Source organism: Delphinus delphis, chromosome 8 (genome assembly GCF_949987515.2).
Source record: "Delphinus delphis chromosome 8, mDelDel1.2, whole genome shotgun sequence".
Taxonomy (NCBI): Eukaryota; Metazoa; Chordata; class Mammalia; order Artiodactyla; family Delphinidae; genus Delphinus; species Delphinus delphis.
Genome location: NC_082690.1, coordinates 15841779 through 15858052, shown reverse-complemented (window position 1 = coordinate 15858052; position 16274 = coordinate 15841779). Strand labels below are relative to the sequence as shown.

Sequence of the window (16274 nt, the reverse complement as noted above, 5' to 3'; positions counted from 1 at the left end):
TGCTTCTGCCACCTCCCCCAGCGCGCTCGCCCAGCCCCTGCCTGACAGTGAGGTACCAGCCACCGAGTGAGCCCACCTATGCCCAAGGGCCTCCTCATGGATGCCCTCGATTGCCCCTCAGGCCTGGGTTGGGGGGGCAGCAGGGTCTGTCTTCAGCAGTGAGGGAGAAGGGCAGCTGGTGTCACGGGGCTTGGGAGTGGTTCCCTCTCTTGCCTGGGGCTTCGGGATCTTCCTTCAGCTTCTGATGGCTCAAGGAGGGAAGGCCTTCTGCTCCAGCGTGAGGGCAGCCTGCGGAGAGGACCCTGGCTTTCCCGGGCTCTACAAGCCTACTCTGCTCTCTGTGTCCTCCTCTTACCCTCCCCTTGCCCGTGGGCAGGGCCATCTCTTGGGTTCCCGTCCCATTAACCTCTTGTATTCCCTCCTGTGTCTGGCCTTCCCCCAAGTACGTGACGCTTGAGCAGCTAAAGGCCATGTGGGGCACCTCGCCTGTGCCCGCAGCACCCGCGCCAGGCCTGCCTCCCTGGGCCCCTGCCTCCCAGGACCTGGTTCCCACCACCTGCCTTCTTCCTGCGCTGCCCTCTTCCTCCTCCTTCGCTTCTATCCCGCCTTCAGCCCAGGTTGGTGGTCTGTGTGTTCCTGCCACCCGCAGCCCACTAGTGGCGTGGCTCTGTCTGTGTGTGCTTTGCCCGTGCCCAGTGGCGTCTCAGCCCTCAGCCGGCCCCCGGGGGGGAGCGCTGCCTGCCGGGGGGGCGGTGCTCCGGCTGGCCGGCATCGTGGTTGGCGCAGCACGTGTCTGTGGTCTGGGAGTTGTGCCCTGTTTCTCTTTGCCCTTAGCACGTTCGCGGCAACTGTTTTCTCACTGTGTTTTCTTCTCTTTACGCTCTCCTTTCTCCCTTCCTTCGTTCCTGTTTTCCCTTCCTGTCTGTTTCCCTGATAATGGTCTTCCTTTACCCTTCCTCCAACCTTCCCCTTTCTTTGCCCTTTTCTTCCTTTTTCCTCCCCTTTCCTTTCCTTTCCCCTCACTCCTTGACCTTTCCTCTCCATCCTTCCCCTCCTGTCCCCTGTCCTCCTCCCCGTGCCCCCTCCAGATGGAGAAGCTGCTGCTCCCTGCTGTAGACTTAGAGCAGTGGTACCAGGAGCTGATGGCCGGGCTGGGGACCGGCCCCGCTGCAGCCTCCCCTCGTTCCTCCCCCCCGCCTCTGCCCGCCAAAGCTTCCCGTCAGCTGCAGGTAACCCCTCCTTGCCGATCCATCAACCCCACAGTGCTGCCTTAGGTGGTGGGGGGTTAATCCAGATGGGGCAACAGGGGCCTCTGGACCCTGAGAGGGGAGTGAGGGTCTCCTCTTGGGCAGCCATCCTGGCACTCCGGGCGTGGAGGGCCAGCCTCCTGAGTCCGGGGCTCGACGTGCTTGGCTGTCCAACGCAAGGAGGCTCTGGAGCGGCGGTGCCTCATGCTGTCCTCGGTGGCCCTCACCCCCAGAGCTTCTCACTCGGTCTTGTCCTGACGCACTCTTGAGCCTGTTGTCTCTGGAACTTGTGTGTCCTAGGAGAGTTGCCAGTATTTTGTTCTCCTGGTCTCCCCAGGGGTGACACTTGGAGGCAGGACAGAATGGGACAAAGGCTCTGAAGTGATAGCCCTGAGGACATGCCCAAGACTCCTCCTAGTTGCCATTGGGGGCGTGGCCGTGCTCGAGCCTGTGGCAAGCTGCTGCCCTCGGGGTGGGGGAAGAGTATTCGGGCAGCCTTCTGCCCCAAGTGTTGCTCCACTGACCGGCTGGAGGGCCTGAACCCCCCAACCCCCCAACGCCCCATTCAAGATTCATTCTTTGAGTGAAGACATTGCATCTCTAAGACTGTGATCTCAGCTAAAATTCCGTATTTCCTTTGGAAGTAGTTTGTGTGACATTTCTATATTGTGCCCAGCTGGTTTGAGATTTTTACATGTTTTGATTCATTTAATCACTACCACAGGCCTTTGAGGTAGATAACGATAACTCTCGTTTTACAGATCAAACACTGCGCGCCCCCCCCGCCCCAAGAAGATAAGTAATCTCTCCGAGGTCACACAACTAAGAAGTAGCAGAGGCTACACTGAGGGCCAGGGTTCTTGACTCCAAAGACCATATTCACCGAACATTAGTGCTGTGAGGGAGCTTGGCGATTATTTCATCTAGCCCTACCCCCTCCTTTTGCAGATAAGGAAGCCAAGGCCCAGAGTGGGGAGGTGCATGGCCCAAGGTCACAGCCCCTTAGCAGCAGAGCTGGGACCAGAGGGAGCCCCGGCCTCCAGTCAGTCTCCCGTACAGCTCTGCCCGTTGGTGTTAACTCCTCACATGGGTTGATTTACAAGGTCCCTTCTAAGATGCAGTGTTGGACCAGGGATTGGCCCAAGGAGGAGCGGCCTGGAAACGAGGCTTGGCGGCCGCCAATAGCATCTGTCCGTTGGGCTGGCCCAGGAGGCTCAGTGCTGATGTCAGCTAGAGACAGAGGCCTCGGGAGCTGGGGCAGCACCTTGGATCACAGCCACCTAGATGCCATGGGGATGGTGGCCAGTGGGGGAGCTGGGGATACCAGACAGTGTCTCTTCCCTCCAGGTTTACCGCTCCAAGATGGATGGTGAGGCCACTAGCCCCTTGCCCCGGACCCGCAGCGGCCCCCTCCCCTCTTCCTCTGGCTCTTCCTCCTCCTCCTCCCAGCTCAGCGTGGCTACCTTGGGCCGTAGCCCCTCCCCAAAGGTCTGAGGACAGTGGGAGGGCTGTGTGCGTGGCAGGGTGGTGATGGTGGGGGATGGAGACAGCCACACTGGAGAGAGGTCACAGCCTCCCATGAGGGCCTTGAGGGTGGGAGGAGGTGCCTTGTGAGCCTCGGGTCCCAATGCTCCGTTTCCCTCCGCAGAGCACTCTACTCGCCCAGAATGGCACAAGCAGCCTTCCTCGCAACCTGGCAGCCACGCTGCAGGACATTGAGACCAAGCGCCAGCTGGCCCTCCAGCAGAAGGGTGAGTGGCTGCAACGCCAGCCCACCTGCTCTCCTGGGGGCCCTGGACATCTGCCACGCACTCCCCACCACTACTTCATCCATGCCCACGCCTTTCCCAGGATGTTTTTCCTTTAATTGGGATCTAGGCAAGAGCAAAAAGGATTTGGATTAGATACCTAAAGAAGAGATTCCTGGCTATTTATCAAAAGACTAAGGGCAGGGGACTAAGGGTCGGCAGGGCGGGGGGGGGGGGGGGGCGGGGGGGGTGGGGGGTTGGTGGCTGTGAGATCTTTCCTAGAGACCGCAGCAAATAAGGGAAATGCTTGTTGACCTGAGTAGAGATAGATGTTATCCTGTCTGGAGGCAGGGGGTTGGACTTGATGACCTCCACAAATGCTTCCCTAAGATATTGTCTCTAGGGACCCAGGAGTCCTGGTTGCTCGTGTGCGTTTTGTTTGTTTTGAAAGTCCAAGTCCTTGCCTTTCTCCCCTCTCATCCCCTCTGTGTCTCTACCCGGGGCCCCCCTACCAGTCGAGTCGCTTCCTGCCGAGCCCCTCCCAACTGACGACCCAGCAGGTAGAGCGTTGGTCATTGAGGGCATTGCTTTGGCCAGGCAGCCCCTGCCCGGGCATCCGCATGATGTATTCTGCCCAGGCCCCCACTGCCCGCAGGCAGACTCCCAGGCTGAGTTGGGTTGGGGTGTTGGGCTGGCCTCACCCCGCCAGCTGAGCTCTCTCCTGCCTCAGCTGTGCTCCGCCTCGTCTCCCCTTCCTCCTTTCCTGCCACTGGCACTCCTGCTTCTGCATCGCCGCGGGGTCTGCATTGATGTGGGTGCTCATGGGGCTCCCAGCATCTCTTGCATCACCCTTCCCCAGCAGCAGGGTAGGTGCATGTGCCCTGCCCACCTATTCAGGCCATGGTTGTGAGCTGGAGCCACCTGGCCGTCGTGCTGCCGGGGCCCCACCTGGGCAGGTTCGGTGCCGCATGTGGGCTCAGGACACAGTGGGAGCGCTGAAGTCAGGCTGCATGGCTGTGGCCAGTTGTGCAGGTGACAAAGCGTTGCCAGGGCAGCCGGACCTGGAGCTGCGGGGGCTTCAGGGAAGCTGGTGGGGGGCAAGGGGGCTGCCCCGTGTTCCCTTCTCCCTGCTCGCCTCCTCCCTCCGTCTGTGATGCAGCCGGCATCCTCCCTGGGGAGGTGGGGTGCCCCCCGTGACTCCCGCCTGTCGCTCCTGCAGGGCAGCAGGTGATTGAGGAGCAGCGGCGGCGGTTGGCTGAGCTGAAGCAGAAGGCGGCGGCCGAGGCGCAGTGCCAGTGGGACGCCCTGCACGGGGCCGCGCCCTTCCCGGCTGGGCCTTCGGGCTTCCCGCAGCTCCTGCATCACTCCATCCTGCACCACCTGCCGGTGTCCAGGGAGCGAGGGGAGGAGGGCGAGCATGCCTACGACACGCTGAGCCTGGAGAGCTCAGACAGCATGGAGACCAGCATCTCTACGGGGGGCAACTCGGCCTGCTCCCCCGACACCATGTCCAGGTACCCGCGCCCCGGCCGCCACCCGACGGCCCGCCGCCGTCCTGCCCACACCAGGGCCGCCGCCTCCACCGTGTGCCTCCTCCCCTTGCCTCCCCAGTGCCAGCGGCCTGGATGTGGGGAAGACGGAAGAAATGGAGAAGATGCTGAAAGAAGCCCATGCGGAGAAGAGCCGGCTCATGGAGTCGAGGGTGAGGCAGATCTGGGCCATGGGAGGCGGGAGGAGGTGCGAGGCCCCGGGGCTGCCCTCCGCCCGCCAAGGGCCTCCGCTCCTCCCCAGGCCCCTTCACCCACATTGTCCTCACAGCAGTCCCTTGAGGAAGAGTGCTTTCAAAGCCTGTGTTCCTCAAGTGGGGGATGCGGAGGCTTGGCGAGATGACCAGTTTCACAGCTCTTAGGAAAAGGGGAGGCAGCACCCAGCGTCCAACGGTGAACTTCCCGTATGGGAGCGTCCAGTCTTTGTGTGTTCACCTCTGTGGACGTTTGGCCACCACAGAAATTTTGATTCCTGTCTACCTGAGTGCCAGGTCACTCCTCTTGGGGATGGCTAGGACCTGGGGTTGAAGGATGGGGACAGAGAGAAGGCAGATGTCCAAGCCAGAGCAGAGGTGTTGGCTGCGGGGGCCTCACGTTGCCTACCGATGGGCCTGGGACACAGCAGAGGGGCCAGGGGTTCATCGTGGGCACAGCCAGGCTGAGGAAACTGTGCCTGGGGAGGAGGTGAAATAGAGAGTCTGCAGAAGCTCGTCTGTCTCTATCATCCGGGCATTCTGCATGTCTGGAGTTAAGAGTGGAACCCGGGGAGCAGGAGATCAACCAGAAAAGAAGGCCTCTTAGTCTTATTTACTTCAGAGGAGGGCCGATTTACAAACATCTCTTGACAAAAGGAGAAAAAGGAGGTTCTGCTGAGTGTTGAGCTGGGAAGAAATGACGGATGGGAGTTAATAATATGAAGGTTGTTATCATTGATGAAGACATATAAAACATCACCCACATGCTGTGTATTTAATGATTTGTTTTAATGACTGAAAATCTTTTGATAATGGCTTTCATAAGTTCATTTTTTTCCCATAAAATCTGAAGTTCAACCATAAATGTTTCTCATTTGGAGTTTCAGAGGGCCTTCACTTATCGATTAGGTTGTTTAGACAATCCATGTCCTAGGAATTCAGATAAAATTATAAAAGCCCCATTTTTTTATTGAGTGCTTCCTTCCTGCCAGAGTTAGTGATGGGCATTTACTCACATGATCTCATTTAATTTTCGCTACAATCCCAGGAGTAGGCTGGAGTTGGTCCCATTTTACAGATTAGGCAACTGAGGCTTAGGGAGTTTGTCAGGGTCCAGAGCTCAGAGTGGTGGTAGAGCCAGGATTTGAAGCCAGGTTGGTCTCACTTTAAGGCATTTACCCTTGTCAGCCAGGTCCTTAGAGAGGGTGGGCTTGGAGGATGATGGCCCCTCATGCCAGGCTGCCCTCTGAGGTGGGTGCCTCCTGTGGCTCTGCCCCGGCCTGAGGAGGGGTGGCAGGGACTTGGGGGGGAAGAGGGCAGTGGTGGGCACTGAGCCTTGGCTTTGGGGACAGGAGCGGGAGATGGAGCTGAGGCGGCAGGCCCTGGAGGAGGAGCGGAGGCGGCGGGAGCAGGTGGAACGGAGGCTGCAGGGCGAGAGCACCCGGAGGCATCAGCTCGTGGAGAAGGAGGTCAAGATGCGGGAGAAGCAGTTCTCGCAGGTGAGTGGGTGGTGGGCTTAAGGGTAGGGCTGACGAGGGGTCGGGATATCCCAGGGTACTACCCCTGCTGGGCTGTAGAGCCTGTTCTCTCCAGAAAGGATTGCACAAGCAGAATTCTACCTGGGACTTGTTTGGCCCCAAGGAACAGGGACCCGCTCTGTGTGTGTGTGTGTGTGTGTGTGTGTGTGTGTGTGTGTTGATTGGGTTGTGGGGTTGCGGCAGGCCACCTTTTAGAGAAGAGGGTCTGGACAGGCCTTCCAGTGATGGGAGCTGAGTCAGAATCAGGGTGGCTACCCTTGGCCTCTCGCAGGGGCCTCACGAGTCTGCACTGCACCTCCTTCCCGGTCCCTGATGCCCTCCTGCTTCTGGTGCTTTGTGGCTGTCCTAGCCTCACTCCACCAGACCTTTTGGCTCTAGGCCCCACCACCAGCAGCTGGCCTCACTCTGACTTTCGGTTTACATCTCCAAAAGAGAACGTACTAGTTTCTCCTTGGGACAAGAATCCATCCTTACACAAAAGCCAACCCTGGGCTTTTTCCTTCTACAGGAGACTTGAGCAGAGCAGTTGAAGGGAGAGGGAGAAATTAGGTTGGGCAGGGAAATCGACTCATGTGTCTGGTCCCAGACCCTGGGCCCCTGGGAGAACCTGTGAGATTCAGACAGGTTGTCCCTTCCTCTGGGGGTTTCCATAGGCCTCCCCAGCGTGGAGGTCCTACCCAGCACTGACTGGCGATCATAGCTCCATGATTTCCTGATGTTGCTGCAACATGAATTCTAAGGGGTAGGTTGGCTCGGGAATTTAGAAATGATTAAGAAACTCTGTGTGTGACTTTTATCTCTGTGCTTGGAATCTTTGGCTAAATGCCTAGTTCCCCTTTCCTGTCTCTGTCAGTGGTCTCTTTGGGACTCTTCTCTATCCCCCTGCGCCAGGGCTCAGGAATGGCTGCAGGGGCCACCAGCTTTGAGGAGGTGGATGGCGTCAGCTCATCTTTGGGGCACCTCCGGGAAGTTGAGCGTTTTGTTTCTTCTTTTTTTTTAAATAAATTTATTTTTATTTATTTATTTTTGGCTGCATTGGGTCTTCGTTGCTGTGTGCGGGCTTTCTCTAGTTGTGGCGAGCGGGGGTTGCTCAGCAGTTGTGGTGCAGGGGCTTAGCTGCTCCACAGCATGTGGGATCCTCCCGGGCCAGGGCTCGAACCCGTGTCCCCCGCATTGGCAGGCAGATTCCTAACCACTGCACCACCAGGGAAGTCCCTGTTTCTTCTTTAAATAATTTGTAATGTTTCCTTTTCATGTCATTCTAACATTCTTCCTTGAAATAAAGAGGAGAAAAAAATTCCAGTTGACTGAGAATTCTAGTTAAGTATCAGAAATTTTGAGGTGGAACAGACCTTAGAGATTCTCTAGTTCAAAGCCCTTGTTTACATATAAGGAGACGGAGGCCCAGAGAGGGACTGTGACCCAAACAAGGCCCCACAGGAAGTTAGAGACCAGGCTTCTTTTTTTTTTTTGCGGTACGCGGGCCTCTCACTGTTGTGGCCTCTCCTGTTGCGGAGCACAGGCTCTGGACGCGCAGGCTCAGCGGCCACGGCTCACGGGCCTAGCTGCTCCGCGGCATGTGGGATCTTCCCGGGCCGGGGCACGAACCTGTGTCCCCTGCATCGGCAGGCGGACTCTCAACCACTGCGCCACCAGGGAAGCCCCCAAGACCAGGCTTCTTATTGGGCTTTTCTTCCAAGAGCATGTTCACATCTGGTCCTTTGCTTTGTTCCATTCAGCCCAGGAGGGAGAGGAGGGGCAGGAACAGGACAAGGACAGCTGTGTCTGGGAAACTGAGGCGTAGAGCCGTTCAGCAGTTTGCCCAGACCTGGGTGGAGTCAGCACAGGCGTGCCAGGTCCCTGCTTTGGCCAAAGCCCCATGAAACCAGAGTGACAGCCAGGAGGGTGGGGAGGGAGTGATGGCAGGCTTTCGGGGGTTCGGGACTGAAGCCAAGGGGCCCGGGCAAGGGAATGACAGGGGAAGAGCGGGGCCCCTACTGATCCTACCCTCTGCTCCCAGGCACGACCCCTGACCCGCTACCTGCCGATCCGGAAGGAGGACTTTGACCTGAAGACCCACATTGAGTCCTCAGGCCACGGTGTGGATACCTGCCTGCATGTGGTGCTCAGCAGCAAGGTACAGGCACGCATGGCCCCGGGGCACGGGGTGCGTGTCGTGGTGGGGACCCCACGTTCAGAGGCACCTCCTGGGTCCTCGGAATAGTGGCCTTAGTTCCTGCCCTAACACCAGCGGTCTCTGTCCCAGGACCGGGTGTGCTGGCCTGAAGAGATGTTGGGGACAGCCCCCCGACAAATACAGGCACAGGCGATGGCACTGACATCGCTGCTCAGGGAATAAAGGTTTAGGGGCTGCACATTTGGGTCTTTCCTCACCCCTGCATTCCACCAGGTCTGCCGTGGCTACTTGGTCAAGATGGGTGGCAAGATTAAATCATGGAAGAAGCGCTGGTTTGTCTTCGATCGACTCAAGCGCACCCTTTCCTATTATGTGGGTGAGTTCCCCCAAGACTGCCCCAGAGCCAGGACCCCTGAGCTCTGTCACCCAGGACAGCGGGTCTTCTGGAAGCTTCCAAGTGGGGTCCAGGGGCTTGGGCTGGGTCTTGTCCTCCCCTCTCTGAAAATGTACAGAGTATACCTGGTTCACCTCCATTGATTTGTTCACTCATTCATTTTTTCAGCAGTATTACTGAGCATCTAATAAGTTACAGGCACTATTCTCGGCTCTGGTGATAAGCAAGGTGGCCACAGCTCTCTCTCCCTTGGAGCCTTTTGTCAGGGAGGCAGATAGTGAGCAAAGAATGATGGGAGTGCTGTAGGGGGCCCCAGATGCTGTGGGCGCGTGGAGTCCTGTGGATTCCCCCTCGGGCAAGTTCCTGCAAAGGCACCAGCACCAGCAGCCGAGCGGTGCCCGGGACGCTCAGGGCAGCCCTGAGGACAGCCCCCTGGCCCATCCTGCTCCCTCCGCCCTCTGCACCCAGCCTCCAGCTTAGTTTCCCATCCCTGCAACTCCCTCTGGACAGCTCCCACGTGGAGCGTGGGACGCTGTATCACATCCTGGTCAGGATAGCCTAGGCTGCGCCGCGGAAGCGACCTGTCTTAAGATCCCAGTGGCTCAAAACCCGCGTTTCCCTACTTACTCCTGGTACGTGTCCATGTACGTCGTGGGTTGGCGGGGGCTCTGCTCTGCGTCAGCGTTCTCTTTGCTTCAGAACATGCCTTTCTAGAATGTTGCTGGCTGCAGCGGCAGAGGGTAAAGAAAAGCCTGATTGGGTTGGCACTGGCGTTAAATGCCCCAGCTGGGGTCTGTTCAGCCAGTCACCCGGCCCCACCCAACCACAAAGCCGGGAGGAGCGGTCCTGCTGGGAGCCTGGAAGGAGAGGGCCGGAGGGTTTGGTGCTGGAGTCGCTCAGGCCTGGAGCACCCTGCTTCCCCCCTGACCTGGTCCCCAACCAAGTGCCATCCCTTCCAAGAAGCCCTCCCTGGCCACCTGGGCCCTGGGAACGGGGAGGCAGAGACACGCGTGTCCCCATGTTTCCACCTAGGCTGGGAAGGGACTTTGTCAGGATTGAGAGGAACAGGCCCGGGAGGACAGCTCCATCTTAGGCACGTTGAGGTTGAAGTGCCCCTGGGGCATCTAGGGTTACGAGAAAGGTCAGGGTTAGAGGCAGAGTGAAAGTTGAAGCTGTTGGAATGATAATAATAACGATAATACTAATGATAGCAGATCACACTTACTGAACACTTGTATGAGCCAGATGCCGTGCTAAGCACTCTACGTGCCTCATGTCATTTAATCTTCACAGTGATCTTGTGAGGTAAGCGCTGTTTTTACACTCATTTTACAGATGAGGAAAATCAGGCACAGAGAGGTTAAGTAACTTGTCCAAGGTCTCTCAGCTGCTAAGAGGCAGAGCTAAGACTGATCTTGGGCAGTTAGACTTTAGAGCAGAGAAGAGGGAGAAACAGAGCTGCACTCTGGGGCAGGTCCACCCTTGTGAGGAAGGAGGCACCAGCAAAGCGAAAGGGGCAGGAGGCAGGAAGCCACATGCCAGGTGCTGGGCTGGTGCCTGGCGCGTGTGACCTTCCTTAATGTCTGTGAAACAAAAGGAGACCCAATCAGACAGGGGAGGGGGAGGGCAGGGCGGAAATGGAGAAGGAAGCCAGCCAAGGGAGCAGACATGTGCAGGCAGGGGATGTCACCAGCGATGATGGAGGCTGCAGAAAGGCCAAGAGTGGTGTGGACCCAGAGGCCATTTGATTCGGGGTTGGGTCTTGACGAGAGGATGGTTTCCACCACGTACCGGGGTGGGAGCCAGATTGCACGTGATCCGTCAAGGGTAGGTGGGAGGTAAGGAAGCAGAGGCAGGAATGCGGCACTATTTCCAGTAAAGGAAGAGATGGGAGAGAACAGAGGCTGGAGGGAAGGCCAGGCCCAGGGGCCAGGATGGGGCTGGGTCCCTGTTCCGAGGAGGAAGTGCCGGGTGGAGGCGGGCCTGTGGCTGGATCAGGGCCCTGGGTGTGCCTGGCCTGCTCCTCGAAGCTGACATCCTCCCTGCCCTTGTCTGGACCCTCCTCCCACCTACTCCATGAAACCCCTCCATTCTACAGGGTCCGGATCAGAAGCCACCTCTGGGGAAGCCTTTCCTGGTCCCGCCTCACTGGGAGCGGTTCCTGCCCTCCGCTGTTAACTCCTGTGTTATACAGGGTCCCTCTGCCATGTGGTACCAGCCCTGGGGCGTAATGATGTCATGACAGATGCCACGTGCATTGTGCCAGACGCTGTGCTGAACAGTCGGAGTGTGTCCTCTCACTCAGCACTCGTGACTGCCAGTGACCTGTAGGCGTTCTCTTGGAGTCCTAACCATGCCCAGGTCACACAGCTGATAAGCGGCCGTGTGTCTGCTTTCCTTTTCCCCGAATTGTGGGCTCCTAAGAGAAGGGTCTCTGACTTCTTTGGATCCCAGTGCCTCGGGCTCATTTATTCAACATTGATTGAGCACCTGCCGTGTGCTAGGATATAGCAGTCAGTGTTGGAGAGCTAGACCTACGAACAGATAAAGGAGGGTTCAGATTCAGCACCGTGAGATCTGAACAGAGGACCATCCGTGCTGTAGGGGCATGGGAGAGCACAACCGTGCACGCCAGTGGTGACAATTGCAATGGGTCTTGAAGATGACATAGGAGTTTGCCAAGGGAATGGGCTGGAGACCATTCCAGTGTCGGCAGAGCGTACTGTTAGGGGACCGTGAGAAGCTCAATCTGGCCGGAGAGAACTTGCTGTTGGTGCAGGGGAGGGATGTGAGGCAAGGCCAGAGGGGCGCATTGGCACCAGCCTGTCAGGGACCTTTGCCCAGCCAAGGAGGCAGCAATGTCCAGTGAGGCAGCAGGATTCGATTTGCTTCCGGAAGCTCCCCCCTCGGCATCAGGGCCAGTGAGTTGAGGGGCAGGGGGCGGGGCAGGGGCACATTAGGAGGCTGTAGCAATGATCTGGGATCGATACCTGGGCCTGAAACAACACTGGGGGTGGGGGAAGGTGCCAGCCATCACAGTCTGAGTTTAGTGATCTTGTGGCCTTTCCTTTGTGACTTGGGCTCAGTGCCCAGGACGTCAGTGGAGGTGCCTGCTCGGTGTCTGCCCCAAGACGGGATGGCCCGGGCCCTGTGCTTTCTCCTGCTAGCGCCCTGTCCCTGCCACCCGAGCAGTCATCTGCTCTGCGGGTTTGCCCACCTCCTTCCTGCCACCCCTGCCTCCAGATGCTGTATGCTTCCTTCCAGTTTTTACTGTTGGAGTTCAATAGATAAATGCATTCATATAGTTCAAAACTCAAGACACATAAAAAGGTTTAAATTGAGCATTACGCCCCCTCTCACTACAGGTAACCACCTTTAAATCTCTTGTGTATCCTTCTAGAGTATCTTTAGGGGCATATAAACAAATGCAAACATGTATTCTTACCCCTTTTCTTACACAAAAGGTAGCACCCAATACATTCCTTGTTTTCCTGCTAATGTATCTTAGAGATCTTTCTATCTCAAATATATCTATATCTAGATATTGATATCTGGGAATATTTTATAGACTTCTTTTTTTTTTAATTAATTATTTTTGGCTGCATTGGGTCTTCGTTGCTGCACGCGGCTCTAGTTGCATCGAGCGGGGGCTACTCTTTCTTGCGGTGCGCGGGCTTCTCTTGTTGCGGAGCACGGGCTGTAGGCGCGTGGGCTTCGGTAGTTGTGGCTCGCAGGCTCTAGAGCGCAGGCTCAGTAGTTGTGGCGCGTGGGCTTAGTTGCTCCGCGGCATGTGGGATCTTCCTGGACCAGAGATCAGGGCTCGAACCCGTGTCCCCTGCATTGGCAGGCGGATACTTTTTTTTTCTTAAATTTTTTTACTTTTATTTATTTTTTGGCTGCATTGGGTCTTTGTTGCTGTGAGTGGGCTTTCTCTTGTGGTGAGCAGGGACTACTCTTTGTTGCGGTGCGCGGGCTTCTTATTGTGGTGGCTTGTCTCGTTGCAAAGCACGGGATCCAGCTACGTGGGTTTCAGTAGTTGCAGCACGTGGGCTCAGTAGTTGTGGCACACGGGCCCTAGAGTGCAGGCTCAGTAGTTGTGGCTCACGGGCTTAGTTGCTTCGTGGCATGTGGGATCTTCCCGGACCACTGTGCCACCAGGGAAGTCCTTAGATTTATTTCTGAATCTGTATCTATATCAGATATTTCTCTGTCATTCTGTTAAACAGCTGGATGTATTCCCTCACGTGGCACACTCTAATTTGCTTAGCCGTCTCCACTTGATGGATACCTGGCTTGTTTCTAATCTTTCATGACTGTAGGTACTGCTATGGTGAAGCTTGTAAATTTGTTATTTTGTACATGTGTAAATAATGTGTAAGATAAATTTTCGTGAAGTGTAAAAATTGGCTTGAGGGGCAAACACCTTTCTAACTTTGGTCGATGCAGCCAAACCATTCCTAAGGGTTTACCAGTTCCCACCTGTCAGATTTATTACACCGCCTGTTTCTCCACAGACTTACCAAAAGTGTGCTGTGTACTTGGGGTGTATTTTTGCCGTTCCGATAGGTTAGAAGTGGTATCTCGGTGGAGTTCTAATTTGCATTCTCCATAATTCTGAGTGAGGCTGAACACTGACCATGTCTTCCGGGCTCCCTGCTGGGCTCTGTTTTGGAGTCCTGGGAATCACTCCATTTCCCACGTGAGGACGCTCCACGTCCACGAGCCTGGCCCTTATTCCTTTGCAGACAAGCATGAGACGAAGCTGAAAGGGGTCATCTATTTCCAGGCCATCGAGGAAGTGTACTATGACCACCTGCGCAGTGCAGCCAAGGTGAGGGGCAGAGGGACAGCCCTGGGGAAGGGGTGGGCCCAGCAGGGCCCTGTGAGCAAAGGCCTCCAGCCTGCCCTCTTCAGAGGCTCGGACCCATCTCTTGTTCTCTTTCTAAACTTTCTCTTCCTCTCTCCCTCTCCCTTTCCCAGAAGAGGTTTCTCAGCTTCACTATGGTGTCTGAGGTACCCCTCCCCATATGCCTGTAACCAGAACTACTGCATATTAATGCCTCCTGTACCCTTCTCGCCCCTGACCCTTGACTCTCCCCTAAGTACCCCCCCTTCCCCCAGGCCTGAGGGGGGAGCCAGGGGGGTTGCAGAGAGCAGGAAGCCCCTGTGGGCGTGAGTACGCTTGCTTGCCTCCCAATCCTGAGGTGACGGTAGGATGTGTCCCTCCGTGGGGGTGGGCAGTGCAGAAGGGATGGCTACAAGGGGAGTAGGGAGTCCCCAGAGACTAGATCTGGTCAAGAGGATTGGTGAACAGGAGACGTTTGAGGCTGGGACCATCTGCCTTCATGCAGGTCAGCCTCCCTCCCGCCAAGCCTCAGATGCCCACTCTATCCCTGATCTTCTGCCCTTCTGGGGTCCTGGGGCCCAGCATCCCACTTGTAGCTTTTTCCATCTGTTCCTCTTTTGCTGAGAAGAGACTCTGGTCCTCACTGGAGCAGCCCTTTGAGACTGAGTCTTTCCCTTTTGTGCCTGCGGGTACCAAGGAGCAGGGCCCCCGCCTGGCAGCGTCTGTCCCTGCCAGGGTCCAAGGACTGCCCAGCTGAGAGGAGGGGACTGTCTCAGCTTGGGGCCCACCTGGTGGTGGAGATTGGGCTCTGGGCCTATTTAGGACTCAGCCTCGAGCTCCAGGGCATCCTGGAGCCAGAGAGAGGAAGGGCAGACGGCGAGGCAGATGCAAGATGCTCCTGGCCTTTGGGGGTGGGCCCTGGCTTAGACCTTCCTCTCTCCCTCGGCAGAGCCCAAACCCGGCCCTCACCTTCTGTGTGAAGACCCACGACCGGCTGTACTACATGGTGGCCCCGTCCGCAGAGGCCATGCGCATCTGGATGGATGTCATCGTCACCGGGGCGGAGGGCTACACCCAGTTCATGAACTGACCGAATGGGCCTCGTGGACCCTCAGGCCGGCCCAGGACCCAGGCCCAACTGCCTGCTGCTCCACTCGCCCCTGGAGACAGTCACGCCCTGGGCCTCAGGCCTCACACAAGTGCTCCCAGAGGCCCTGGAGGGCAGAGCATGACTGGGGTTTTGTACAAGAAGTGACTTTGTAATGTTCTGTAAGGAGCTCGTCCTGTGAGTTTCTGAGCTCCGGCCCCCTAAAGAACCAGCCAGGAGATAAAAGTTGGGGAGGGGGCTTTGCTGCCTCCTGGGAGCCCAGAACTTGCAATAACCCTTCAGGGTCCTGCCCCAGGCCCAGCCAGGCTGAGGAGCTGTCACAGAGGGGCCCCTCCGCTCTGACCTGGCACCTGTGCTCCCCAGCCTGTGTTCTCTTTTGTAAAGGACTAATTATGGTACCAGAAGCTGCCAAAGATCCCCTCTTGCCTCAGCCCCCTTTGCAGGGGCCTTGGGGGCTGAGCAGAGCCACATTCAGAGTGGGGTAACAGCTCAGGCGGTGTACTTCTCAAACCCCGCTCTACCCCGTTGTTGTCCTGCGTTTATATTTTTTATTACTTTGCTGAAGGGCCAGAGACCGGAAGTGTCATCCTTGAGGTCCCAGCTCTATCACCTTTTTACAGACCCATCACCATGGTCACCACAGTGACGGCTTCATCGCCATGGTTACATACTAATTGCCGTGGCTCCGTGGCTCAGCCCACTGCTTCGGTGGTGGGCCCGTCTGAGGATATGTGCCATGTTCTCTCCAGCCCAGGCCCTTGGGCATCTCCTGCGGGGGGGAAGGGACTGAACACCTTCTCCCTGCCCCCTGCCTGCGTCTCCAGGCCCTGATACACAGCCTGCTGGCTCCCCTGTCCAGCCCTCCCCCTTCCACTCGTGCCTTGCTGAGAGCCAGAAGGGGTGAAGCTGGGAACTATAGACCAGAGGAGGAGCCATTGGATGGGAGAAGAAGCTAGAAGGCTGTCTTTGGGGTTCTGTTATAGGGCTGAGTTTCTGACACAGGGTTGTTCAGATTCTCCCTGATGGAAGTCCTGAGCAGGAGAGGAAGCAGCAGAGGGGGGTGCCCTGAGGTCTGGTTGCCCTCCCTGCAGCCTCAGAAGGGGGATGAAATGGAGAGCAGAGGACCAGGCCTCCAGCTGTCTGTGCTCAGCCCTTTCCGCCTTAACACTAAGCCCACCTCCCTGTCCCCCTTCCCAGCCCTGGGCCATGGTTGCTGGGTCCAGGCTGGATGTTTTTCAGTATTTGTAAGCATCTCAGCAGAACAATAAAGCATTTGGACTATGTCTTTGGGAGGCCTGGTGGTGGGGGACATGGGGTTGGGATACGTGGGTTAGGAAAGCTAGGTCTCCCCACAATGCAGCATTTCCACCTTATTAGATGTTCCAGGGACCCAGGGCCCAACCGTGACCTCCAGGTCCCTACCCTGCCTCCACTCCACTGTGACCAAGGACCGGCCTGGGGGTGGGGGGTGGGCTCTCCAGGGATAAAGGATCGAGAGGCAGGAGAACGCAGGGA

The 16274-nt window shown here is 57.1% G+C and overlaps 1 protein-coding gene across 3 annotated transcripts in view; it reads left to right on the top strand.

The window, feature by feature from the left end:
* PHLDB1 (pleckstrin homology like domain family B member 1) overlaps positions 1 to 16038 on the top strand; it is a 45445-nt gene extending 29407 nt beyond the window's left edge. For 2 of the 3 annotated variants that reach the window (XM_060017845.1, XM_060017844.1), the window contains 9 exons: positions 2595 to 2735; positions 2896 to 2998; positions 4215 to 4509; positions 4607 to 4697; positions 6089 to 6235; positions 8295 to 8411; positions 8685 to 8787; positions 13551 to 13636; positions 14601 to 16038. In XM_060017845.1, coding sequence (XP_059873828.1) covers positions 2595 to 2735; positions 2896 to 2998; positions 4215 to 4509; positions 4607 to 4697; positions 6089 to 6235; positions 8295 to 8411; positions 8685 to 8787; positions 13551 to 13636; positions 14601 to 14741 — 1224 coding nt within the window. In that variant the 3' untranslated portion in view covers positions 14742 to 16038. Of the gene's footprint in view, positions 1 to 1088; positions 1230 to 2594; positions 2736 to 2895; positions 2999 to 3510; positions 3556 to 4214; positions 4510 to 4606; positions 4698 to 6088; positions 6236 to 8294; positions 8412 to 8684; positions 8788 to 13550; positions 13637 to 13785; positions 13819 to 14600 lie in introns of all 3 variants that reach the window. The other variant, XM_060017843.1, reaches the window with a different exon arrangement.
* The last annotated feature ends 236 nt before the right edge of the window (positions 16039 to 16274 follow it).